Below are 13,399 nucleotides of genomic sequence, written 5' to 3' on the forward strand. Positions count from 1 at the left end.
GATGTGCTCATGCAGATTTAAGACCAAACACTTAGTCTTACTACCAACAGGAATACATCAGCTGGGCAGCAGCCACCAACGGGCTGCAAGGAGCGCTCCAGACTAAGTAGCATTTGATACTGGATGGCACTATTTTTAAAAGCACTTTTAAAAAGCACAGAGGTGATTTTCTGTTGAAAACAAAGACAGGCAGGTTGGTCACAAACAGCAAGACTCGGATGAAAGCTAACATATACAGGGAAAAATTATCAGAAAGTAAACACTGAACTGGCAGGAGAAACCCAAGAGGCAGAAATTGTAATTCGGAAAGACTGCGCTTATGAGATGCCAAATTAAACATCAATATTTGCTAGACTCCAGAAAGAACAGCACCGTGATGCAGATCAGATTGGGCTCTGCACCGCCGGGGGAGACAGCACCTGCCCTTTCTCTCCAGCCTCCGTGTCGGGTCCCACAAGCAGAAATCAGGCAAGCAACGGCAAACAAGATAGAGGAGCCAGGTTCAGAGAGCTCACGCCGAGGTATGGCCTTGGAGACACGAAAGTCTATAGTAACAGAGGAGTTGGTTAGCATGCTATCACTAACACCACCCACTTTAAAAAGTGGGAAAAAACGTGGGGTCAAAATAGCAGGGAAACACAAAGTTCAGAGCTCCCGATTTGCAGATTAGTCTCTTTAATAGTGAAGGGAGCTTTAAAATCTTGGTGACTCTACAGTCCGACGCAACAACTCTGAACGATGTTGTAGAAATGATGCATTTGAAGAAATCAGCAATATTAGCAGGTATTAGCAAAGGAGGTGGGAATAAAGCAGCTAGAAACTCATTTGCGAGTCTACAGACAAACTACATTTGACTGCTTACTGTTACTTAAAAACAAACTCCATAGACACGAAACTGTTTGGACGCAGAGGCCGCACGCAGCTCGGGGAGCGACGGAGTGCCGACACCTTCCTGCTGCAGGACGTGTATTCTTGGCGGCTGCGGCGCGTACCCAAACACGCTGCCGTGTACGTGCGCCACCCAAACACCAGCTGCTGGAAGCTCCCCAGAAACCTGCCAAAAGCTGCTCCTGCCACCCAGCTGGCACCAGCTCCGCGGTCCTGCGGCCACCGCTGACTACTGCTCATCCATTTACCCAGGGGGTCTGTGTAAATATACATAAAGTGCGAGCATGTGTGCATATATACGTATGTATGGGTACACGCGTGCACATAGTCACAGCACCACTAGCAATGCAAGCAGCGGCTGTAGAAGTCAATGCTCCCCTCTCTCGCCCACTCCTGCCTGCATTTTCATCTGCATACCATGCTCTAACGTCAGCTACCTCCAAGTCTTTGGAAAAGCACATTAAAGAGTAGTCTCCTCCTGGCGAAGCCGGTTCGTTTCAGAAACAGGTGGAGAATTTCCCTAGAATTATTTGCAAGGTGCTTAAAGAGGCTTATGAATAAAAAGGGTGAGCAATGTATGGAAGCCATTATACAGCCGTAAGATTTATACGACAGCCCAGACAGGCTTTATATCATTTGATAAAAATAGTAAGAGATCACAGATCAAATCCAGGAATCGGGTTGCATACATCAGGTACTAATTTTAATGCCTCCAGCTGCAGAATAGGTGGCTTCCAATTCATTTTTCTTCTTTATAAGAGTTATGAGAAAATACACCATATGTAAGGTTTTTCCAATTCTGTTTATATTGATACAGCCCATCGGAAAGAGTAGAAAGGTTTTTTAATTATTATTTTTAATAAATTGAGCAACATCCATTCCATAGTCACATCTCTTTTCCCTTGAGATTATGTATATATAAAACTACCTATTTTACATGTTCAAGTTCTTCTGCATTTGCCCAATAAGTGTTCACCTCGCTGCACGGATCCCAACAGCAGGTCTCAAATAAAGGCATCTTAGACATAAGACTGTGTGAATCCAGAAACGGCTGCAGCCAGAAAGCTCCATTAATCAGCTGAACAAAGGCAGTTAAAAGATCAGCGATGCAGATACGGACATCGACTGCACATGCATCAAAATGAGGCAACAGGAGACTATGGAAATGAACTCAAAGTCATGACAGTGTTGAGTATCTTTGCTAGAATCTTAATATCCACAAAAATTAATTTCATTATGTCATGCAGGATGTAGATTTCTTCCAAAATAAAGGACTAACTGCTATTCACAAGCATAATTTTGTTCTCTCTTCTTGCTCCTTAAGAACGGAAGCCACACAACCACGCATCCATCTAAACAAATGGAAGTCATTTAGTGGCAATTTTGCTCTGCCTCAAAAGGAAATATACAGGGAAAAAAAAAAAGTTACTAATAAAATTTACACTAAATGGTAGTCCTAGCTTTTTGTTTTTTCTTCTAGTGGCTTTATTAATATAGAAGAATTTTCCCATTTTTCAAACAGATAGGAAAATGAACAATGAATTTTTTGTTTGCATGGGAGATAAAAAACCTATCAGAAAAAGAAAGAAAAAAAAAAAAGACCAGTTCCTTTGGGTTCAGAGAACACTCACTTGGGCTCAAAGAAAGATTTTTCAGCCTCAAACACTGCATTTCTTTTGAGTCATTTCTATCTGCTTCATTCACTAAATCTACTGAACTGAGACACCGATGAAGTAATCAATAGTCACGTTGTTTATGGTCAAGCTTCAGCGTTCTTGGATAAAATGAGTACTGCTGCACTAAGATATCAAAAAGGTTTTACCTGCTACCACAGTTCTGCAACACAGTCAAATCTATCCTCAATGCCACATGACTGTTTTCCAATCAGTAGTTTCTACTAATGCAATAAAAAGACTTACTTGGACATAAAAACTACAAAATAAAATATTTAAAATTATCTATAAAAAGCTAATTTTGCTGTTCTTTTTTTCCCCAACAGCATTACAGTGCTGAAGACATTACACTCTGACTTAATCCCCACGCAGCACACCTGTGCAGGCTGGCACTACGTAGGCATTGCAGCCCATCCCTGCATATACTGAGATGTATATTAAAAGACAATGATGCTTTTTTACCTACACTCAACTGTTGACATATGGAGCTCTGATTGCTTCTTTTTCATTTATCTATGTGCCTACAGCAAAGCCTTTAATTACACAGATTGATTTGACTATGTATCTATGCCTTATGTCAAATTTCAGCAATGTGAACACTTAAATCTCCCATACTTCATTACTAACAAGTCAGATGAGTAAATCCGTGTGTTTCCCCCCTTCTGCCTTTGGAACATATGTTTTTTGGCAACTGTTGTTAGTGCTGCACCTACAAACTCTCAAGGATGGGATGAGAGACCCAAAACTGGCAGAGGAAGGTGTCATGAAGCTCTACAGAGTCCAACGGGCTGGAAGTGGAAGCATCCCTGCCAGAGTGCCCAACCTCACGCGGAAGTTGCACTAATTATCCTGCTGGAGATGGGGATTCCTCTAGAGGGGTAATTAAGGCACCAGGCTCACACCATTTTAATTGAATTGGGAAGACACCCATCTGCAGCAGCTTCTCAGCTGTTTCATGTGCTTTTGTTTGAACTACCTCAGTGTTCCTCTAAATTCTTGCCTTACAGATTATAGACACAGACAAATATCTAACCTGTACTTACACATTTCTTTTTGCACACCCTTTCTAGAATTTTCATCTGTTTCTCTAATTGAGGAGAACTATAACACACAACACAATATGCCCTAAGATTTACTAGCTTTTAAAATCTATTTACTGAACACGTTTAGAGGAGAACCATGTCACTTTAAACATCCAGTTTGGCTAACAGGAATTTTCTTTGAAAAGCATTACTAATGCTGAAATTTAAAGATGGCTATGTTCAGGCTACTTGGTTTGCTCATGAAGAAAGTTTAAGGATTTTATTTTTCTCTCCTAATTAAAAAGAGTATTTCCTTCGTTCTTGCATTCCTTCTAATAAGCTATATAGTTTCCTCCCAAGTTATAAAATTCGCTTTTTAGTAAAAAAAGGTAGTAGAAAAAAAAGACACACCTTTATTTAGTCATAACCGAAAACTTCTGTCACCTCCACCACGCATGATAACTACAAGACCACAAATTAGCTAACCTTTCACATTTTCATACAGCTTTTATAAAGGAAAAAAAAACTGCCAAATAATGCAATTTTTGATACGGATTCAGGAAAATGAAATTTTAAAATTAGAATATTGGCCCTTGTAATTGTAGCATCAAATTCCCACCCAAGTAGGGAAGTTTTGTGTAGAAGTGAAATTTCCACCCAGGTTTGGAAGTTTTGTGTACAAGTGACCTGAACACGAACAAGCTTACTTGCATGTTTGTCTGCCAGGACAATAAGTGTACTTGATATGTCTCTTCTTCTGTAGAAACAAACCACCTTTGCTTCCACATTTCCATTGGCAGTCTGAAACGGGAAAAAGAAAAATTGAACTGAGCACAAATCAAAGCCTGAAATTTATGAATGAAACCAGAAAGCTTCATAAATAATGAGCACACAGGCTACACAGGATCACCTTCTAGCATCCTGTGACCGCATGGCCTTTTTCTAACATGTAACTCCAGCGTGATCCACTCCAGGGTTTCTAGGATAGGGAAACTGAACTTGCTCCTAATTCTTTCTGGAGGATCACCACTTCAAGCAGCTGTAGATATTTCAAGGGGTGAAAAAAAACCCACTTACCTTCAGTTACAACACGTCAATAGACTACTTTGCTACTTTTGAGGGGATGCCTTGCATTTAGCAGGATGCAAAAATGCATCTTTAAAATCCCAGTAAAAGTTACCATGAAATATAACAATAAAAAACAGGCTAAGGTTCAAATTTGTTCTCAAAAATCAGAAGCACACTAGAAAAAAGCGAAAATGAACCTCATCCCTACTACTGTAACCAAAAAAGGTAACATTGCCCTTTTCTGACAGCACTGACAATGTTCTTCCAGCTAAACAAGAAGCAACAAGAATCACTCTAAAAGAAGAACTAACGAAACTACAGCAGGGAATCAACTCTAGACAAGTGACAATTACAAACAGGTCTGAATTTGGGGTATTTTTTCCCCTTAAAAATTTTAGGATGAGACAGGTGATGAATTTCCTAGAGGAAGTATATCTACTGGCTTTCAATAGACCCCGCTAGAGAAGCGTCCATAAAACAAACCACAACAATAATAATAATATTAAAAGTAACTTCTAAAAAAGTGTGGACTCTGCCACTGAAAAGCCCTATGACCACAATGAAGACCCACAATTTCAACTAGAAGACTGATACACAAATGCCCTTCCAGGAAGTCTCCAAAGTGCCAAAGTGGTGGACTAGCAGTCTGTCCACAAGGGGGGAAGGAGGAAAAAAAAAAAAAAAAAAAAAAAACACAAAACCAAGCTATATATTTAAAAAAAAAAAAAGGCACAAAAGCTATCTGAAAGAATGGAAGAAAAGCAGTTCTCATTCATTTGGGAAGTAAAATGTATACATTTATCCCCAGCTTCCTGATGGACAAGTTCTGCCACTAGCTAACTGTTTTAGGAGGTCATTACTATTTCTGCAAGAGAAGAGAAGGAAAAAGGGAAAAAAAAAGGCCCTTTTTAAAAGCCATTTGATTTAAATTCAAATGCAAAACAGCAATGCTACATTCCTCCTCCATGGGCTACAACAGACAACTGGCTCTACAGCTTCAGAAATTGCATGTTTAGGGCACAGTTAATGGCTTCAGAACAGTTTTCCCTTCACATTCAGATAAAATTTCTGCATCAAGGACTTCACTAGCTTCCCACATGCAACCTATTATGCTTCCTTTTCAGAGCCAATGAAAAGGAAATTTGGCAGCTAAAATACACCGGCCCAAAGGACAAGGAGGAAAGGCAGAGCCTGAAGAAGGGGACTGTTATCTGCTTCTTCAGGCTCTGCCTTTCCTCCTTGTTCTCCAGGTCTTGTGTCCAGTGATAGCCTCCCTCAGGGAAGTCCAAAATACAAAGCACTTCTTTCTCTGGTCAAACTGGTATTTATCTTCACATCACATAACCCTGGCACAAAAAACAAGAGCTGCAGAAAGACTGCCCTGCAGGTGGGCATCATCACCTTGCCAATGAAAAGTGGTTGATGGTCTGTCCTTTCATGGCAAGGGAATCCAGCAGTTCTCACAGTATTCCAGCACATTATCACAACAAAGGTATTTTTAAGCTGCTAATTACCAGACAACTGCTGAAGAACCATTTTGATTTTAATCTAACCAAACAAGTCATAAATTCAATTGCCAACATGGACTTGAGGGAAAAAATCAGTAGTTTACCTTATTGAGTTCTTCTATTCTTCGTATCAAATATGGGTTACTTGAAGAATTTTCGAAGTAGACATAATCTGCCAAAAAAAGGAGAGAAAACTTTAAAATATGAACCGCTAATATCAAATAAGGAATGCCACATGCATACTCATTAAGGACACCATACCACATTCATTTCTCACTACAAGCAGTATTTCCAATTTCAGTTCCAATTTCCCGTTCAGTTCTGGATTGTAAGCAAGGGAATACAAACTCTAGGCTAGTACTTGCTAACCAGAGACACAAGCCAGATGCATTAGTGCCATCTGAAAACCATCAACCCACCTTCAGAAATGGAGCTCTTCTACCAGCCTGTATATTGAGAACACAAAGCAATGGATGATCCTCCTCCTCATCATCATCACATTATCTCACTTTCATCATCCTATTTTCTTTATTTACTTCCCGTTCCTTCACATCACAATGTGGCTGCTCTCCCCTACCAGCAACGTGTTTATCCTTCTCCACCCAGTCCGACTCCAGCCTCCTGCCCATTTACTTAGACCATGAATAACCTTTTCTTTCATTTTCTATCTTTTCCACTGCTTGCTTGTCTTCTATGCCTCAAATCCCTGCACTATCCCAGAATACCCTCAACAAAACTCTTCAGAAAGCCAGACACAACTCAGTATCAATAAAGTTCTCGTTTTCAAGCACTATAACCACCTTAAGTTAAATGAAGAAAAGTTCTTAATCCAAAGAAACTGCTTTGTAAAATCACTGAAAAGGCATTGAGAAGCACTGTCTGAGGAGCCTGGCGTTACTGAGCTCCAAGCTTAAACACTGCCTTTTACAGAGGAGGACCTGGAAGCTCAGTCTTGCACGGATGTGGCTTTTATCATCTGATAAGTAGGCTAGAACCCAAATAAGTTTAAAACTTATCTGAGGGTCGGCTCCAGCTCCTCCCCTGGGATGTTCATCTTGCACAGTCCTTAACCAGCACAGGATGTAAAAATTACTCTCTCCAAGGCATGCCGGTAATTTTAAGACAACTTTGCTTCAGAGTTCCCAGTTCATTTGTATTTGGAGTACAAAACCCCTAGCCCCCAGGGCATAGCTCAGGTCATCTTTTTAAATGAACATATTAGCACGATGCTCTACCGCTAAACGGCCACTTAGTGGTGTGGGGCCTTTAGTAAATAAAGATAACAGCTTGAGCTGTTAGCTTTAATCTTTTGGGAATGGTTGTTAAAAGGTCAGCGAGCACCAGGGATACAGTTACCCTCTGCCTCACCCCTAAGGCCTCAGCTACTGGCGAGCTGGGTAAAGGGTCCCCTCTTACCTCAAGGGTGGCAAGGGCAGACCCTGCTGCGTTCCCTCCCTTCTCCCCTCTTTGCCCGGGGTTCCCAGCTCCCCATGGAAGGGCACTCAAGCTCCAGGCACGGATGGTTAGCCGGGATACAGCCTGCGGCCCCGCTCAGCTCTCCGTGCAGTCAACAGGCCAAACCACTTGCTCGGCGACAGCAGCAGGAGCAGAGCAGCAAGCGCTGAGCCGAGGAGGCGGCCCGGACCCCTGCCTTGCTCCTGGGCGCTTCAGCAAGAGATTTAAGGGAGCAGTTGCAAACCAAGAAATCCCAGGGGTGCAATTCCTAAAGCGGCAAATGCACAGAGCTGGGAGGACATCTTTAAGGAGAAGAAAATTAAAAAAAAAAAAAAAAAAAAAAAAAAAAAAAAAAAAAGCACGGATGTGGTTGAAGCAATGAGTGACAAGGCTGCGGTGCAAATACTCCTTCCGTACAAAGCATGTGTGTCCTGGGTTACAGGAACGATAAACTGCAACGTGCAGCTTGGCCTAACACAGCACTGAAATACTACACTTTTTTTTCTTTTATTTTTTTATTCTTTTTTTTTTTTTTTTTTTTTTTTTGCATCCCATGTGAAGAGCAGATACCGAAGCGTTTCTGACAGCACCAACTATCTTCACACACACGGTCACAGCACCAAGTAACTCCAGGACTTCTACCTAACTCTGCAAGTCGGTTCCTGAGTATCACTTCCCTTCAGGCTTTGAGCTTAATAGTGAGCTCATCTCTAAGGGGTTCAGATTTGATGTTTGGTTTGGAAGGGGAAAAAAAAAAAAAAAAAGAAGTTCTCAGAAATGGTTAAAACACCCAAGTTATCAGAACCCAAATTTTCATCCAAAAGCACCAGCTTTCCGTAATGTGCTGAACAGAAACCATGGCTTCAATATTGCTTTGACTTACTCTCCTGGAAGACACAAAAGAAAGTAGAGTCTTTAGCAATTCCAGAATAGACATTATAGCATTTCCTGATCAATAACCAGTGCAAGAAAACCTTGCTATCACAGTAGGTCCTGCAAGGGGGAACACCCCACGTACAGCAAAGGAGGAAATGGAGAATTTATCTGCCTTAAGGCACCTCTTAAGTGCTTCAGCACCTCTGAAGATGGGTAGACTTTCCACCTTTAATTTCAAGGCTCTATGACTTGAAGAAAGGATAAATTCTCCTCACACACATTACAGCTCACTAGCATTTACCTTAGGTTGAGGCCAAATAAAAAAAATCAATTCAAAAATGAAAACTCAAAGAATGCCCAATTTCTGCTTGAAAATGCAACCCTAAATCCAGAGGTTTAAGAAAACCATTACAAATTTTACGCAGCAGCCTTTGTGCGTACCCGTGTGCGTGTATTTGTCCATCGCACCCGCGTCGTGGACGAGCCCCCGGGCACGCACAGCAGGAGCTATGCAACTAATGGAGAGCCATTCCTCAGGGCTCAAGTTACCAGGAAACAGGTCTCTTCCTCTCTACTTGTGATGCAGAGTCCACTGCAAACCACAAAGTAAAATGTGAGAGAGGAACAGAGAGGAATAACCCACATTCCTTTGCAGAGCCTTTAAACGCTTCCAGCTAAAATTAAAATCTATCCTGCGCACAAAAATACTCAAGTTACTCACCGCTCCAAAAGTACAACAAGGAAATTAAAAGTTCAACAAACTCCTCTTCAAACTCATACTTTGGCTGGTGACCACAGCACTCGCTAGTTGTTTAGCTCCTTCTGTTGTCCCACAAGCAAAGCCAAGACCCATTTCCTACAAACTGGACTTTAAAGGAGGCAAGACACCATTCTCCATTGCCTCTTGCACCCCAAGCACCTTCTTCCTCCTTGAGCAGCACTTTCCCGTCCTCTCCGGCTTCTTCCCATGTCAGGGAATGGCATCCTTCTTCTACTGCTTCCCAGCAAAGTGTTCCCAAGCAGTTTGCTTGAGACACAGCAGCTACTCCTACACATGCACATCCAACTATAGGAATCCTCTGTAGGCTCTCTACTGTTAATGCGAGACCTCCTATATGCCCATAACTGCCAAAAATCTGTGTCTGGAAAGAAGAATGGGGGAAGGGGGGAAAGGGATGATATTTGCAAGCCCCTAAATAACAGGAAGGTATCTGCAGTTCGGCTCCTACCACAGAACAGGAAGGAAGGAGTATGCTAAAAGCAACAACAAAAAAAATGAAGATTTAGAGACCTGCCTGACTTTACTGCCAAGCAAAATGAAGTCAGACCCTTCAGGCACACCAGGCTTATAAACAACCACCACCCCTTTCCCCGAAACCAACCCATTCACCAACCCAACAAACACCGGGATCTCAATCCCCGACCTGTGCAGCAGCTCGAAACTTCCACCCCCAAACAAACGCCCATTTGATCAGCCATGGTTTACATGGCTCTGCAAGAAAGTCATCATTAACAGTACTGAAAATCAGAGTTAACGGATTTCCCATGGAAACCATGGGGTTTTCTATAGCCAGGCTGAAGTAAGGACCGAGGAGCATGGCAATGTGACAACACAGTAAGGACTAACATGCAGACCACCACCTTCTGCCAAAAAAAGACATATTTCTCTTCTCATGCTGTTGGAGAGCAGAAGTTCCCACATACATACGAGTGCCCAAAGAGCCTTTCCACTCCATTTTTTTTTTCCTAAAGATTACTGTCAAGAGATGTTATTACGCGTGCACTGAGCTGCTAGAACATACATAGAGACAGTCACACAACAGTACAGAAGCTAAAAACTAGAATGACAACCTAGGGACCACAAAAGGTGGAGATTTTCCACAAAAGCATGAAAATAGTTGTTCTCACCTAGCAATAAACAGGTTTTCTTTTTCCCTTCATGTGCTTTTAAGACATTAATGCAAAATTGCTTCTCCCCGCCTCCTGCTCTCTTCATGTCAGCTGTTGAACAAGTCTCCATCAGTCCACAGAAAAGAAAATCAGGAGCAAAACAAAGAGCTAGCCCTCTCCAGCTCATATATTTACAACATTAGCCATGTCTGAGCTACCTAAAAGCCCTAAGATTATTAGATGATCAGGGTGCAAAAACGCCCCAAAGGATTTTTATCCCCCCTGATGTGCGTTTGCCTCTGGAGCCCCGGGGCAGGTTTTGAGCAGCCTCCGTGCTGTGGGCAGGGAGGAGAGGACACCTCCTGCTCGCCCACAGCGCGTGGCCAGCGCGTCCCCAAACACGCCGTAGAGGACAGCGCCCCGGCCGTGGGGATCTCCTCTTCCCAGCGCACCAAGCTGCTGCCCTCAATTAAAGACGAGTGTCAAGAGAGCTCCTACGTTTTTGATGAAGTGGTTACTTTATGACTTACCTTAGGAGAGATATGTGTCCCTACAATCTAGATTTCCAGGGAAGCATGAGGTCCACAGTATCCACAAGCAGATATTCCTGGTGAATTCCTCTCCCGGCCACGGAGGCAGTGGGGACACCGTGAGCGCCAGCTCAGCCCTACGGGGCCCTAGCTCGGCCCCGTGGCCGCTGCGTGCCCAGGTACCCCAGTGCAGCTTCCTGCACCACTGGCCACGCTGCTGGCAAAAGCCACTAGTACCAAACAAATCCGTATGCTGAAAGTAGGGGAAGCAGAGCCACAACCCAAGCAGACAACTGTCTTAAATACCTGTTGTCATTCGGAATGGGCTTAGCCAAAGCCAGCAGCATCACTGCAGAAATCTTTATCCCATACAGAAAGCAAGCCAGCATTAAATTTAATGAGCACAGGTTGAGGTGGCCAAGGAGACCCACACTAGTTTTGCTCTTGTGACCTAAGCGATCAAGTCAAAAGGCTGATGAGGATAAAGAGAACTCGAGACACACAACCCTCACCTGGAATCCCCGACCGAGCACGCTTACAAGGACCTGCTGCTGCCACAACGCGCCCGAGATTAGCTGCCGGGTCTCAGCCAAAAGATTTATGCTGAACAAAACAGGAAAACATCAAGCGACAAGTCCCCACCGCTACAGCAGAGTGCGTGCTGCGCAGCCAGGGATCAGGCGAAGCAAAGCTCCCGCAGCCCAAAGCCTGCAGCAAACCCCTCAGCTAGGAGCTGGCAGTGCCAGCCCGGCCGGGCGACACGGGGGTGGCCGCGTCGCAGCCGGCTGCACGCGCAGGGCGATCCTCGGCCCGAGCATCCTTGAGCACTTCCAGCTCCAAATCTCATGGCACCATCTGCGTGCCAAGGCTGTCAGTGGGAAACACACACGGGGTGGCTCTGGATTGTGCTAGTCCTTGCACTACGCCAGGCTGGAGGAACGCACGGAAACACCTCTCCAACCAAAGGAATTCTCTAAAATATGCAAACAGCGCCACAGCGCCCGTTCAGATCCACCTTTTTTCCCCCTTCCCCAAGAAAAGTAACATGGCTTAAAAGAACTCTTGAGTTGTAAAGTAAAGAGATGGGATCTGGGCAAGAGTGCAAATACCAACACTTCACACAGATTTTGTCATTGAAACAAGCAGGTGGCCAATTCCCTACAGTTAACTCAAACCTTTTCCTAATGTTTTAAATCTTATTTCTAATGGTGGATTCCTTGTAGGATAATCAGAACTATGCAAATCAAGAAGAAATAATAGCCTTCTAGCTCTTCCCCACCCTGTATAATGCTCGAGAATTGAGGATTATCTACATATTCAAGCTGAGGAACAAAATGTTTCACACCACATTTTTTTTTCCTAAATGTGCAGGAACATATATAGAAAGGGACAGCTGAAATAATTTGGTTGTTTTGAGATGAAAACCCTACATCAGTTTTGCTGACTTGCCTCCAAAAAAGAGAAGAAGCCAAGTTCAATATTACCTAAAACACAACATTATGGTGGAGGGAACCCATTGCAAGGTCCATTTAACAGGACTACGGATTGTGCATGGACCTACAAGAAAAGCTGGTGTACATATTTATCAGTTTGAGTCCTGCTCATCTGATGAGAAAAATTCCCCCCCAAAAAACAAACAAAACCCTCACACCACTGTGAAGTACCTGTAACAGTTACAAACAAAACTCAAATATTCACCATGCAGGTCTCCACTCAATATAAAGGATATTTTCTATATTTTTGGAGCAAAAGGCAACTGAGCCAATGACATGCTACTTGCTTACACAAACTGGCACTTGCCTGATCCGATTTTAGCTCTGAAAAACAGATGAATTGGGAACTTGCAAAGGTTTTTCTGTTCTTTGCTTTCTGTCATGTCAAAGGGGGAAAGGAAAAAATCCTGTCCAGCCACTTCATGACATTTTTTTTCTTTTTTTTCCCCTAATCTTAATGAACCAAGGTTCACACAACTTCTTTACCCATGCATTAGTTCTTCTCTATTAACTCCTGAACCTTTGTTCAGTTTCCAGCATTTCACAGAGGGACAGAAGTCTCCAAGATAATTAAGCCCTGACGACTGTCCCCTATCTTGAAAAGGGAGATACTAAAACTACAAAAGAAACAGAGAAAGGCGAAGCAGGCAAAGGTAAAAACTAGTTCCCACTTCAGGCACAATTAATGGACTAGATTTTCAAACACATCATTGGAGGCCACGCAGTTTTGGCGTGGGGGGAATTATCACAACTGGGAGCTCTCTTCCACACTTCCAAATAGTCCTGCTGTCAGTGCTGCTGGAGACAGGCACCGGGCTGAATCCCGTGAGACCAAGTGTGTTCCCAAAGTTTACAGCGTCCAGCAGGGAGGAAAGGCAGATCCTCAGCTCCGGAGCAGGCTCCGAGCGGGTGCTGCATCTGTCCCAGTTAAAGTGCAGGATTAAAAAGGAGGAGGGGCACAATAACCACCACCTCAGGGAAAAACGAAAGCAAATC

General features: G+C 43.2%; 1 protein-coding gene across 3 annotated transcripts in view; it reads right to left on the reverse strand.

Moving 5' to 3' along the window:
* The window catches only part of MTA1 (metastasis associated 1), a 73,048-nt gene that overhangs the window by 50,063 nt on the left and 9,586 nt on the right, over nt 1-13,399 (reverse strand). For all 3 annotated transcript variants that reach the window (XM_088524405.1, XM_088524406.1, XM_088524407.1), the window contains exons 2-3: nt 6,264-6,331; nt 4,291-4,384 (exon numbers count right to left, since the gene is read on the reverse strand). In XM_088524405.1, coding sequence (XP_088380531.1) covers nt 4,291-4,384; nt 6,264-6,331 — 162 coding nt within the window. The remainder of the gene's footprint in view (nt 1-4,290; nt 4,385-6,263; nt 6,332-13,399) is intronic.

The sequence above is a fragment of the Tinamus guttatus genome, unplaced genomic scaffold, assembly GCF_059628265.1.
Source record: "Tinamus guttatus ecotype Peru unplaced genomic scaffold, ASM5962826v1 Tinamus_guttatus_pri_ptg000211l, whole genome shotgun sequence".
In the NCBI taxonomy this organism is placed as follows: Eukaryota; Metazoa; Chordata; class Aves; order Tinamiformes; family Tinamidae; genus Tinamus; species Tinamus guttatus.